Source organism: Sciurus carolinensis, chromosome 9 (genome assembly GCF_902686445.1).
Source record: "Sciurus carolinensis chromosome 9, mSciCar1.2, whole genome shotgun sequence".
In the NCBI taxonomy this organism is placed as follows: Eukaryota; Metazoa; Chordata; class Mammalia; order Rodentia; family Sciuridae; genus Sciurus; species Sciurus carolinensis.
The window spans coordinates 15,407,339-15,420,976 of record NC_062221.1 but is presented as its reverse complement, the minus strand read 5'-3'; the positions used below and the strand labels follow the sequence as shown (position 1 = coordinate 15,420,976).

Genomic DNA, 13,638 nt, shown 5'->3' with positions numbered 1-13,638 from the left:
TCTTTCCCTTTGTTTCTGGTCCTGGTCACCAGTCTACTTCGCATGGTATTCTTTTTCCATATTGATTGCCACATAGGTGATGTTAGTGTGCATTGTGTGGTGCTTTCTGTAAATTCTCTTTTGCTTCAGTGATCTACAGCCATGCTCTTAGCTATTAGGTCTTGGAACTCACAAAAACTTCTATGTATTTTTCCATTCCTTATTTCATGCTTTACATTAGACTGATTAAGCCATATCTTCCATATTGAGAGGTCACTGCTCTTATTAAGGGTGTTTGTCTCACACAACTTGTACAAGCAGAATCTAGATGTAATGTCAGTCATACCTTTCAATGCAATTACTTAAGTTGATAAGTCTTTTCCAACAAGCTTAACTTGAATTTCTGAATCATGCCACAAGTTATTGATTATTTTATCATTTTTTTTACCATAGCCTCTGCTTTATCTGTTTAAACAAGTATTTAAAACAAAATGCAGTGATTATATCTAGTAATTCTTATACCAGTTTTTTAAAACATGCTCAGTTAAGACCTAACAAATACAAAAGAAGCATAGTTCATTATTGTAGGTTGTTTTGTTTTAAAATTTTGTTTATAAATTTGTGTATGTAAAATAACAAAGGAATTAACCATCCTAGATCATATTAAATGTTTAAGGAGAAAACAAATCTTACCATAAAGAACTACCACTGATATAAGAAATAAGTAAAACCTTTATTTTGCTTTTTATATCACAGGAATTGTGTTTAAAATGATTTACAGAGGTAATTTATATATATGTATGAATATGCTCTTAACCAGGTGTGGTGGCACTTGCCTGTAATGCCTATAATCCCAGCTACTTGGGAAACTGAGGCAGGAGAATCACTTGAGACAATGAGTTTGAAACCAGCCTGGACAACATTGTAAGACCCTGTCTCAAAAAAAAAATTTTTTTTTCATCAGAAGTCCAGAAGCTTTGATTCTCCTCTCCTATAATTTTTTACATTTTTTGGTATAACTGTATTTTGTTTATTTATTTTTATGTGGTGCTGAGGATTGAATTCAGTGCCTCCCACATGCTAGGCAAGCGCTGTACCACTGAGCCATGATCCCACCCCTCATAATGTTTTTTGACCAGTTGAACTTAGTTCTTTTATGTGGAAATGTTTGTTAAAATTTATTGATTTGTGACTTAAAAAATGTTTAGACTTGAGAGAATTTTAAATTCTTACATTGTACTTTGCCCAAATACCTCTATTCATCTGAGTTTCCCCAAACTGTGTGCAGAGTTTAACATGTATTTTTATATGGTACAGAATATACATTAATGTAAAGTTCAAATGATCATAGGTATTTCTCTGTGAAATTTTTGTAAAATTAATTGAAATACATTTAGAATGTAAAAATACTAAACCTTCAGATAGTATCAGAGTAATGTGAATTCCCCAAAATGCTCCTTAATACAAAGGAATATAATTTTAAATTGTATATATCAGCCTAACATAATTAATGCTATGAAATTCACATTGAATAATACCTTCTAAGAATTTATTTTAAATTAGAAGTATACAATACAGTGCAATGTATTTAACCTTCCAACATTTCCTGACACATGTGAAAATTTTGCTCTCATTGAGCATCCCTTCCCTCAGGAGATTAAATAATAAAAAAACAATTGAGGACTAAATCACCATTGCATGTTCATCATCAAACATGCTGTGGTACCATGTCACACACAGTCTTACTGTTGTTTCTTTGTAGGTAATGTCTCTGTTTTCTGTGGTTGCATTTAGGACTTTCTTTCTTTTTTTGTCACAGGAATTGAATTCAGGGGTACTTAACCACTGAACCACTTCCTCAGCCCTTTTTTTGTATTTTATTTAGAGACAGGATCTCACTAAGTTGCTGAGACTGGCTTTGAACTCACTATCCTCCTGCCTTAAACTCCTGAGCTATTGGGGTCACAGGTGTGAGTCATTGTGCCCATCTAGGACTTCTGTTAGTTCTTAGCTGTCTTATTGTGCTGTGTCTAGTTGTAGTTTTCTTTATGTTTATCCTATTGTGTGATCCCAGGAGTTCTTGAATCTATGACTTGATGCCTTTCATCAGTTTTGGGCAATTCCAGGCAATTATATTTTCATCTACATTTTTTTTAGCCTATTCGTTCTCTGTTGGAATTCCAGTTACATTAATAGTAGACTGTTTAACTGTGTTTCATATGTCTCTTATGCTTTATTCTTTTCTGTTTTATTGTGAATTTTTTCTACTGACTGACCCATCTCCCATTTCCCAATCATTTTTTCAACTGGTTAATCTAAATATGTCTTCACTTTGTTTGTTAATTGGTTCTAAATTTGTCATTTGATTCATTTTATAATTCCCAGTTATCTGCTGAATTGGAACACTTTGCTTTCTATCTTTAAAAATTGTTAAACTAATTTTTTGGGTTTTTTTTTTTTTTGGCACCAAGAATTGAACTCAGGGGCACTCAACTACTGAACCACATCCCCAGCCTTATTTTGTATTTTATTTAGAAACAAGTCTCACTGAGTTGCTTAGGGTCTCACTTATGCTGAGGCTGCTTTGAACTCATGATCCTCTTGCCTTAGCCTCCCGAGCTGCTGGGATTACAGGCTGTGCCACCACACCCGGCAAAATAATTATTTTAAATTCTCATTTAATCTCTTGTAAATCTGTTGCTCTTGTCATTTTATTTTTCCTTATGGTTTTGGTGTTATCTTCTGGCATGTTTGTTCATTTTTAATGGAATAGTGGAATTTTAAATAGATTGGAAATAATCTGAGGCTTTTCTTCCAAAGAAGATTCATGATAGCCCACCACAACTGCTCTTTCTATTTCATTGGCCAGAACTGCATCATATGTCTATTCTTAGCCACTGTTCTTGGCCTCAAGGGTAGAGAATATCATATTTTTCTGAACTCAGCTGTCCCCTCAAAAAAATAAAGACTTGATTTGCTGTAATTCAAATCTATAAAATGATGACAGATACAAGTAAAACTGAAATTTTACATGAAATAGCCAAGAAGACTAAATTTTCTAAAATGTTCATAGATTTTATTTTTCTAACAACTGAAAAGCAGCCTCAAATAATTTGACACCTTTGTTCATTTTTCTTTACTAAAAGCAGCACAGTAGTACACTAGTAGAAGCTTTGAATATCTAGATTGATAGTAAAGCTTGAAATTCTAAAGCAAAACAAGCTAAGCCAAAATCCAAATTCCTTACTAAAGATAATGTCTGTCAATTTTTGGTGAATATATATGTCTGTGTGTGTGTGTGTGTGTGTGTGTGTGTGTATGTGTGTGTGTGTGTGTGTTGAGTTTTTTTTACAAATTAACATATTATACACCGTATTCTGTAATTTGCTTCTGTACTAAGTATCATGTACACGTTTCCATATTTATGTGTACAATGAGGTGTTTTGTAGTTTATAAATTATACTTTTCCTTAATTTAATTCATAAAGCTTTTTTGTTGTTTTCTTTTTTTGTTTTTTGTTTGTTTGTTTGTTTGTTTTGCAGTGCTAGGGATTTGAACCCAGGGCCTTATGCTTGCGAGGCAAGCACTCTACCAACTGAGCTATATCCCCAATCCCATAAAGCTTTTTAATTTTAATGTTCTACCCTAATAAGTAGGTGGTTTGTATCTGCCTATTCTGTCCGTACTGTTTTCTTGACTAGGTTATACACAATTGTGTCATTACTGACTAATACCAAAGGAATGTTCTGCTTACCAGGCAGTGGGAGTAAGGAACACACTAGGTAGGCTCTGTCTCTGTGGTAATGATAGAATCCCATTAAATAGCTCTTTATTTCTAGCCTTAACAGTACTGATTTTAATTATGAATAAAATGATCATACTCTTTTCTACTTTCTGTTTTAATGGTGTTTATGTAGGTCCTAGACATTTCCTATTAGATGGTTGGGAGTGCTTTGTTAGTATACAGTTTCTATTATAAAATACTGCATTTTAAAATAGCAAAACTGCTTTCAGATGCAGATGTTTGTTCAGATGGCTAAGATCCCTTGTTGGCTAAGTAACACACATGCTGGCATTACAGAAAACATGACTTAAAATTCTAGTTGAATAATAGTATAAGTGATTACATTGTGAACCTTCAAGGTCACTCTTGAATAGTAGAGCTTATTAATATTAAAGGCAGGAATAACAGAAGACCCTGCTTTGTAAATTATATATGATTTCATGAATATTCGTGCCTAGAATTTTAGTGAATGATTTATTTCGTTTGGTTCCAGCTCCACCTAACTGCCAATTTTACTACCGTTTATGCTTTTTTTGCTTTAGAGCCTAACTTTCTCATGCAGTCTTTTGTATTAAGATCCATCAGTATTTATTGCTTATCATTTACTCTGCATCTAACCCTGAATTTTATAGCTGTTGGACCCCTCAGATTCATTATTGAGAGATGGGTCCCCATAAAATAGGTTGATTCAGGTTAGATGCTTTGAAAGAATGTCTAAAAGGGGTTGTTAAGAAGAGCAGTGATAGGTAATAAACTTCCCTGCCTCTGATGAAATCACTCAACATCATCAGCCCATGGATAACACTTCCCTGTAATCTCCACTTTTTATCTTGCCAGTTTGTCTTGTCAGCTGAGTGGAGGTAATCTAGCACTGATTCTATTCATAACCAGTGTAGAATTGTTCATCACCATTGAAAGGAAGACAAACCAAGCTCTAGATTACATTGTTCCTAAGCCTTTGATTTTTAAAGAAAGTGACAGTTCATATTCCTTTAAACTTCCTAGACTTTTTTTTTTTTTTTTTTTGCAATTCAATCTCTTAGTGGCTATTCAAAAAAGTACGCCTTTATTTTACTGTTATCTTTCCATCAGTGTTCTTGGCCATATGTTGTTGTCTTTTGTTTGTTGTCTCCCTAACTAGATATATACCTTTTTTTTTTTTTTTTTTTTTCCTTCCTTTTGGTTCTGGGAATCAAGCTCAGGACCTTGCACATGGTAGGCAAGTATTCTACCACTGAGCTACATCCCCAGCCCTGTAAGCTTCTTGTAAATAGTAAGTGTGTCTTAGACATCTGAAGATTCCTACTTGCTCACACAGTGCCTCCCAAAACATAGTAAGTATCCCATTCTTCTTGATTAGTTGATAAAATTATTAACAAATTGAGTCTTACACTAGTTTTAACTCGTTAGAGTTTTATTGTTTTGGAATTGTAAGTTTTTTTTTTTTTTTTTTTTCTTTTAATGATATTGCTTCAGTTCTTATTGCTGGTTTATCTTCTTTGAAAAAAGCAGCCTACATTTTATAATTTAATTTCATTTAAAATTTCCTAAAACATAAGTATTATCTTTATTTTTGGTCTATGATAACTGAGATATATAACTTTTTATTGAACAAGACATAAAATTCTTAAATTTGAATACCATGTTTGATACATTTGACTGTTTTTATATCTTTAAGAACTTTAATTTACATTGATAGTCATTTAACAAATACTTTTGTCAAAGCTATGTGCTACTGATAAGTCAGTGTATAATTAAATATGGGTAACATTTGAAAAAGTACATACTTTTAGTTGATATTTTCTCAGTAAAACAGACTACTCAGTTTATAATTTTTTTGTCTTTATAGGGTAAAGTTCACCTTGAATTAAAGCTGAATGAACTGATAACAGAAAATGGGACTGTGTGCCAGCAGCTTGTTGTACAGTAAGCATATTTCTTTTACCAAAATCAGCTAGAAATAATTCTCCATTTTGTGTTCTTAAACCAACTTCTTATTTTAAATACTTTAAAAACTCATTTCAAAGAATGAAACTCTGGGCCAGGGGTGTAGCTTCAGTGTTAGAGTGTTTGCCTCGAAACTTCTAGGCCCCAGATTCAGTTGCCAGATTTATTTACCACAATAAAAAGAAAAAAGAGCTGGGCATGGTGGCGTACTCCTGAAATATCAGCAGTTTGGGAGGCTGAGATAGGACAATTGCAAGTTCAAAACCAGCCTCAGCAAAAGTGAGGTTCTAAGCAACTCAGTGAGACCCTGTCTCTAGAAAAAATACAGACTAGGGCTGGGGATGTGGCTCAGTGGTCACGTACCTCTGTTCAATCCCTGATACCCAAAAACGAAAAAGAAACCCTGATATGTCATTTTTTTTTTTTTTTTTTACTCAGTTGATAATCAGTTTATTTTCCTCATATCTAATCTGCTCAGGTTAAAGTGAGTCATTAATTCATTCAACCAATTTTTATTTAGTTGGATTAAATGGTATGTAGATACTTTAGAGAATGACAGGATCACAGATAAGGGTAGCTGCCTACCTGGCAGTGCAGACTTGGAAAGGCTTTATAGAAAAGATCCTCTAGAAACATACACCAAGCAGAACTTTGAAGACTGTGAGGCTAGAATTTAAGTCTGCTCTGAGATTACTGCATTAATTTCCACATACTTTGGATTTCTTTTTACTCTTTTTACCCTTAGGTCATTTTTTATCACCCAGACTCTTAATCTGCTGGCTCTAGTCCCTTGTGCTAGCCCAACCTCCTCCTACTTCCTTCCCCTCCACATCCTCATTCTGGGTTACCAGCTGATGACTGATAACCTTTATTCTGGATGCTTTCTCCATCTTTCCTCAGTTAATATCTGAATATCTCAAAGGTTCTGAGGCACTTCTACATCCTTCTGGATCTGAGGCCTTGTTTTTCTGGCATACCCACATACCTTAGGGCAAGGCTGCAGAAGAGAAAATGTGTTCCTATTGCTACTCCAGACTGTAACTTAATTGTGAAAATTCCAGCTGCTTTGAGGTGTTTTCTTTATATATTAATGTATGCATATCTAATACTATTTATGATATTATTTAGTTAGTTTTTCCTGAAAAGTTTGAAAAAAGGTTGCATACATATGTTCCTTTATCTCTTAATGTATCAGTGTGTATTTCCTAAGAATAAGGATAAATCCTAAGTGATTCCAGTTTAGTTACCAAATTCAGGAAATTTAAGGTTGTCACAGAACTTTAAACTATAGTAATAGTATAGTATAGTAATACTTCAAATTTGTTTGCTCTTTTCCCCCGTAGACTGAGAGTATTTGGTGAGAGTCCTAGAATTAGGCCTCCTTCTGCTACTCTCACTCCTGTTTCTATTTGTTTATGATAGTCATTTGAAATGCAGTCAGTTGAGTTGGTTTGGTTTGTTTGCATTCCATTTTAGGCTCCTCCTCATCTCTGTTAGTTTAATTTTATTTTTGATATGTAGAATATTATCATGATTTCAACATTAGAAATTATACCAAAAAACCTTACTCAGAGATGTAATTCAATCCCACCCAACTGTAGGCAATCACAGTCTGATTTCTGTACCTGTTGTTTTTGCCTTTTTCAGAATGTCATACGAAGAGAATCATATGATATGTATCTTTTGTGTCTTGTTTAGTTTCTTTTAGTGAGATGCTTTTAAAAAAAAAAAATGTTTTAGTTGTCAGTGGACCTTTATTTTACTTATTTGTATGTGGTGCCGAGAATTGCACCCAATGCATCACACATGCTAGGCAAGCGCTCTACCACTGAGGAGCAACCCCAGCCCTCAAGAAATGCTTTTTTAAAAAAAAGTTGAGTATCATTAGCCAAGCTTGGTGTCGTATACCTGTAATCCCAGTGACTCAGGAGACTGAGACAGGAGTATTGCAGGTTTGAAGCCAGCCTTGGCAGCTTCAAAAAAAAAAAAAAGGGAAAAGGGGCTTGGGCTGTAGCTTACTGGTAGAGCACTTCTGGGTTAAATCCCCAGTACTGCAAAAATTTTTGTTGTTGCATAATAATTACACAGAATAGTGGATTTCTTTGTGGCACATTTGTACATGTTCATAATTAATTTCATCAATTTAATTCCCTAGAGTCTCTTTCCATTCCCATCCTTCTTCCCTCTGCTCCTCTTTCTCTGTTCTACTGGTTGCCCTTCTATTTTCATGAGATTTTCTCCTCCCGCCCCCACAGAAAAGAATAATTTTCACCAATCTGTCTTCTATTTGGTGAATTTTTCTCAATTGTATTTAATGTAATTATTGAGATATTAGGCTTAAATCTGCCTTTTTTGTTATTTTCAATATATACAATTTTTCCCATGTGTTAATTGAGCATTCTATAGAATTCTACTTTTATTTATAGTTTATTCTCTCTGTAGTATCTCTCTCTTTTTTTTTGGCAGAGGGTACTGAGGATTAAATTCAGGAGCACTCGACCACTGAGCCACATCCCCAGCCTAATTTGTATTTTATTTAGAGACAAGAGTCTCACTGAATTGCGTAGTGCCTAGATGATGCTGAGGCTAGCTTTGAACTCGAGATCCTCCTGCCTCACCCTCCTGAGCCACTGGGATTGCAAGTGTGAGCCACCGTGCCCAACTAGTATATCTCTTTGTATAGATTTTTTTAGTGGTTGATTTAGGTATTACATTGTACATGCATAATTTATAGCCTACCAATAATAATATTTTACCAGTTAGGATGATGTATAGAAATTTTGTCTTCTTTTAAAGCCTGTTACCTTCCCCCATTTGTAATATATTTTGTCTTAAATATTTCCTCTATATACACTGAGAAGCACATTAAAGAATGCAACAATTTTTGCTCCAGCCATCTAACTTCAGAACTGTTAAGAGGATAAAGTGCCCATATTTTTGCTCTTTTCATGTTCTTTTTTCCTTTCTGATATTTTGAGAGTCCTTTTATTATTTTTAAGTTTAGGGAATTTTCTCACATTCTTATAGGGTTGGTAGGTTTGCTAGTGACACATTCTCTTGTCTCTGACTGCTTTCAAGATTTTTTTCCCCTGTTTTTAGTTTTCTATGCATTTTAGTTTTGACTATGATGTATCTGAAAATAGATTTCCTTGGGTTTGCCCTGTTTGGGGTTAATTCAACTTCTTGGATATGTATTTTTATATCTTTTGCCAAATGTGGAGAATTGTCAGCCATTTGTTCTTCTAATACTTTATCAGTCCTGTTGTCACCTTTTGGAACTCCAGTGGCACAAATGTTAGATCTTTTTTTATAGTTGCACACACACCCTACCCCTACCCCAGTTTATTTCCCTTTATTGTTCATATTGGGTAATTTCTATTTTCTGTTTTCAAGATCACTGATTCTTGCCTCTGTTCTCTCATTTTCTGTTGAATCTATCTATTGAATTTTTAATTTTGGTTACTTTGAAATTCTAAAATTTATACTTGATTCATCTTTATGTCTTCTTTTTGTTGGGTCTGTTATTTTGATGAGACTTTCTATTTTTCATTTGTTTTAAGCAAACATGAATATTCTCATTGAATCAATTCAATTGTTCATTCAGTCTTTTTTAGGGGGGACTGCTTTTGAATTCTTGTCAGATAATCCAACATCCATGTCACCTTTGTGTTGGCATCCATTGATTGTCCTTTCTAATTTAGGTTGATATTTCTCTGGTTCTTGGTATAATGAATGATTTTTCAATTACTGATAATCCCTAACTTACAGTTTTGCCTCAGTGTTTTTTTTTTTTTTTTTTTTTTTGGCTAATGATGCTAAAGTGATATGCATTCAGTAGAAACTATACTTTGAATTTTGCTTTTCCTTGGTTAGTGATGATATGCAGTACAGTACCTTCTCATGATGTCAGCCACACAAATACAAGGGTACACCAGTCCTGTACAGCATACTGTGTTGCTGAGTTGTGCTATTCAGTAGGTTAGGTGTATCAAGTATGTTTTCAGCTTAGGATATGTTCAACTTAACAATCTCTATGTCCTGGAAATTTGGGATATTATGAGACTTTGCATCTTATTTAAATATTATAACTAGCTTTCCCTGACCTCAGCTGGTAGGGGAAAGGGAAGGAGTGCCCAAACACTTACTGTCAAATAGAGGTAGAAGTCCAGGTTCCTAACTCAACATACTTTGACATTCCTGGGAGAAGGTTGAGAAGGGTTTCTTGTTACTGCTCACTGGGTGCTCAGGCGCTCTGCTAGTCCTTTCTTTTGATCACACTGGCATGGGGAGGGCTGCCTCATTCCTACTCCCTGTATGGTCATCTTGACACTATGGTTGGAGGGCTTGATACATCCATAAGGTGATAAAAGTTCTGGCTTCCCACTCAGCTTTTTTTTTATGCCATCCTGACATTAAGAGGGAGGAGTACCTCATTTTTGCTGGGGAACCGGAAGCTCAGGCTCCCCAGGTGTTCTCTACTAAAACCAGGAGGAAAGGACCTCACTCGTTACTCTCTGTCAATGGTGAACATAATTCCAGAGACTCAGGAGTCTGAGGCAGGAGGATCCCAAATTTGAAGCCAGTCTTGGCAAACCCTGTCTCAGAATAATAAACAAGAAGGGCCAGGGGCATAGCTCAGTGATAAATCACCCCTGGTTCAGTTGCCAGTACCACAACAACAGTGATGAGAAGATGAAAGTCTTGTTCTACTCCCCTCCTGAACCTTGGCCTTTGTTAATGGAAGTGGGGTAGAGCCACACTTTGACTCATAATGGGGTTTTAGTTGTTGCTTATTCTTGGGATAGGTGTATATTGGTTAAAAAAGGTTTCTCTCTTGCCAGGCTGCCCATTTCTTGATTCTTTGATAGAGAGAGCTGAGTTCTTTTCTTAGGACTTTTTAAAAAAATCTGTGCCCACTGGTTTCCAAGTTGCTAACTTCTCTAGCACCTAGTCTGGAATATATAACGTAAAAAAGAAAGCCCTGCCAATGTATTGCCGTGTCTCCTTAAATCTGAAGATCTGTAATTGGTTAGCTTTCATCTTCACCTTTCAGAGTTTTTTTTCTTGGTTTTATATATAACATCCAAGGTTTTTAGCTATTCTTGGGGAATAAGGAGACATGATGTTCTAAAACTTTAAAACAGTATATTTCTTTTTGCTCATAGATAGTATTCCATTATATAGAATTTGTTCATCCATTCACCAATTGATAGCTATTTGGAGCTGTTATAAAGAAATGTTCACAGACAAGTCTTTATCTGAACATAGGCTGATCTGTATTCTTTTCAACAGTTTCTTAAGCCTGTACTGTTCATATTCTTCTGACTTGTAGCAGCAAAGCTCCAGTGGTAGCTTTGTGGAATTTATTGTTGATATCTCAACTTTACAGGCATTTAAAAGTTTTTTATAGGCTCTGTTCCTTAATAATGCTGATGGCATGGTTTCATCTGTGGTTTTCATTGTGCTTCTTGTGAACTTTTGGTTTGCAGGGATAGTTTGTGTACAGATTCATATCTTAGTAGTTGTTATTGTCCTATGTAGACCTTAGAAGATCCTTGCTGCATTATTTTTTTTAACTGCATTAAGATTCCCACCCCCCTATTCATTCATTTTCACCCTGTTTTTACCCACTCCTGTCTTCACATCCCTCTACTTCTTTTTCCATCATCTGTCACTGTAATTATTTTCTTGCAAATTTCCTAAACTCCTCTCTTCTCTTCATCCCGCTTATTTATCTGGAAAATCCCTGATACAAATGCCTCCAGTCTGTACCTGGATGTTTCTGGGAAAAATAATAGACTACTTTCACTTTAAATTCAGCAATACATGGGCACTTATATTTGCCCTGGAGTTTTACTTTGCTTCCCTAGTATATTTACAAGATTCTGTCTTTAGACTTGAAAGTGATTTCACTTTCCTAAATCTAAATATGCAAACCTATATTTGCATCCATTTCATTTACTTTATGTTATAGCATAAGAGGTGCCCCTTCTCTTGTTGAGAGTGAATTCTTACATATAAGCTTGAGCTACTCAAGGAGGAGCTCCTTCAGTTATACTTTCTTTCTCCAGTTTTATCAGCTTTACCTTCGCCCCTAGGTGTTCTGATGTCCACTGTCCTAAAAGGCATACCTCCCAAACCTCATCTCTCTTACCTCACCCACCTCCAGCTACACTGTCTCTATTTCTGTGCTCTTCTTTGAAGGAAAACTTCTCAAAGAAAAATTACTGAATAGATGTAGGGGTGTGTGTGTGAGAGGGAGAGAGAGAGGGAGAGAGAGAGAGAACACTAGCTGTGTTCACTGAGAAGTCCTAGAAGCAATTTTGTCATTCCATTTGCAATGAGCATATGTAGTACCTACATCTTGGTTTCTAAATACCATTCTCTGTTCTCATCAGTAGATCTTTCTATGATGAAGAAAATGTTTTATGTCTTCATTGTCCAATATAATAGCCACTAGCTATGTACGACTTTTGAAAACTTGAATTATGGTGAATGTGACTAGAGAACTGCATTTAAAAATTTTGTTTAATCTTAATTAATTTAAATAGCCATATGTGGTTAATGACTGTATATTAGACAGTATGATTCCAATAAAAAGAATCTGTACTTACTTTTAGCAGTGGCTAATTTCAGGACTAGAGTAGGGAACATATAAGATAAGGCTGGAATACCTTGTGGAGTGAGAGAGTAAGGAAGTACTCAAATTTAAAAGTTGATCTCAAAGAAGTAGGGAACAGAAAAATGGTTACCAGGGTATGGGGAGGGAGTGATGAAAAGAAGATGGTCAGTGGGTGAGACCAGAATATGGTCAGCAGGTATAGTGGGTTAGGAGGAATAACTTCTATTCTGTAGTATAGTAGGATAACTATGATTGACAGCAGTTAATTGAATGTTTAAGCATAGCTATTAGAGAAGATTTTGAATGTTACTAACACAAAGAAATGATGAGAATCTGACTTGATAGGGATGGATGCCATTTACCCTGGTATGATCATTACACATTGTAGACATATATTGAAATGGTACACTGTACCCATAAATATGTGTGTGTGTGTGTGTATTAATTACTGTGTATCAATTAAAATACATTTTGAAAAGTAATTGGATACAGGGACAAGTCATCTGTGGGTATTAATTAAGTAATTATAAGTCTAGTGACAAACAGCATATATATGGTCTCAAAGAATCTCCCTGTAAGGTACCTAATAGCTACCACCTGAACCAAGTGATCAAAGTTAAATTACCAATAACTAGATATTCAGCACCTGCTGAAATGATTGAGAGGACACCAGTATACACAGTTCTAACATAATCCTGAGCAAACATTAGACAAACTCAGATTAGAAAATATGCTACAAAATAACTAGCCAAAACCATAACTAAGGAACTGTCTCAGGATGGAAGAGACTAAGAAGACATGACAACTGAGTAGAATGTGGGATCCCATATTGCCTCCTGAATCAGATCAGACCTTTGGTAGAATTTAAGTAAAGTCTGTAGATTAGTACTAATATTTTTAGTCAGCAATATATTAATGTTAGTTTCCTGATTTCAGTAACTCCACTATAGTTACACAAAAGATTAATGTTGGACATTAGGTCTATAGAAACTATTACTTTTACAACTTTTCTGAAAGTTTGAAATTGTTTTCAAACAAAATGTTTAAAAATCGTCTATACCTTTGTGCATTCCATCCAGGTTTGTCTTCTGAGTTCCAAACTTAATATGGTCCACTTGATGTTTCACAACATTGCAAACTTAACTCATTTAAAACTGAATTTTTGATTCTCCTGTCTATACATCTCCTTCCCACAATCTTAGCAAATGTTTGATTTCATTCAGTGTGTTTTCAAGTTAAACTGTCATCTCTAGACCATCAATTTTTTATTTTATCTGTGTCTCCATAGAATATATGAAATATAGTC

At 34.9% G+C, this 13,638-nt stretch overlaps 1 protein-coding gene across 2 annotated transcripts in view; it reads left to right on the top strand.

The window, feature by feature from the left end:
- Rasa2 (RAS p21 protein activator 2) overlaps window positions 1–13,638 on the top strand; it is a 103,886-nt gene that overhangs the window by 39,339 nt on the left and 50,909 nt on the right. For both annotated transcript variants that reach the window (XM_047564412.1, XM_047564411.1), the window contains exon 5: window positions 5,613–5,689. In XM_047564412.1, the coding sequence (XP_047420368.1) occupies window positions 5,613–5,689 (77 nt within the window). The remainder of the gene's footprint in view (window positions 1–5,612; window positions 5,690–13,638) is intronic.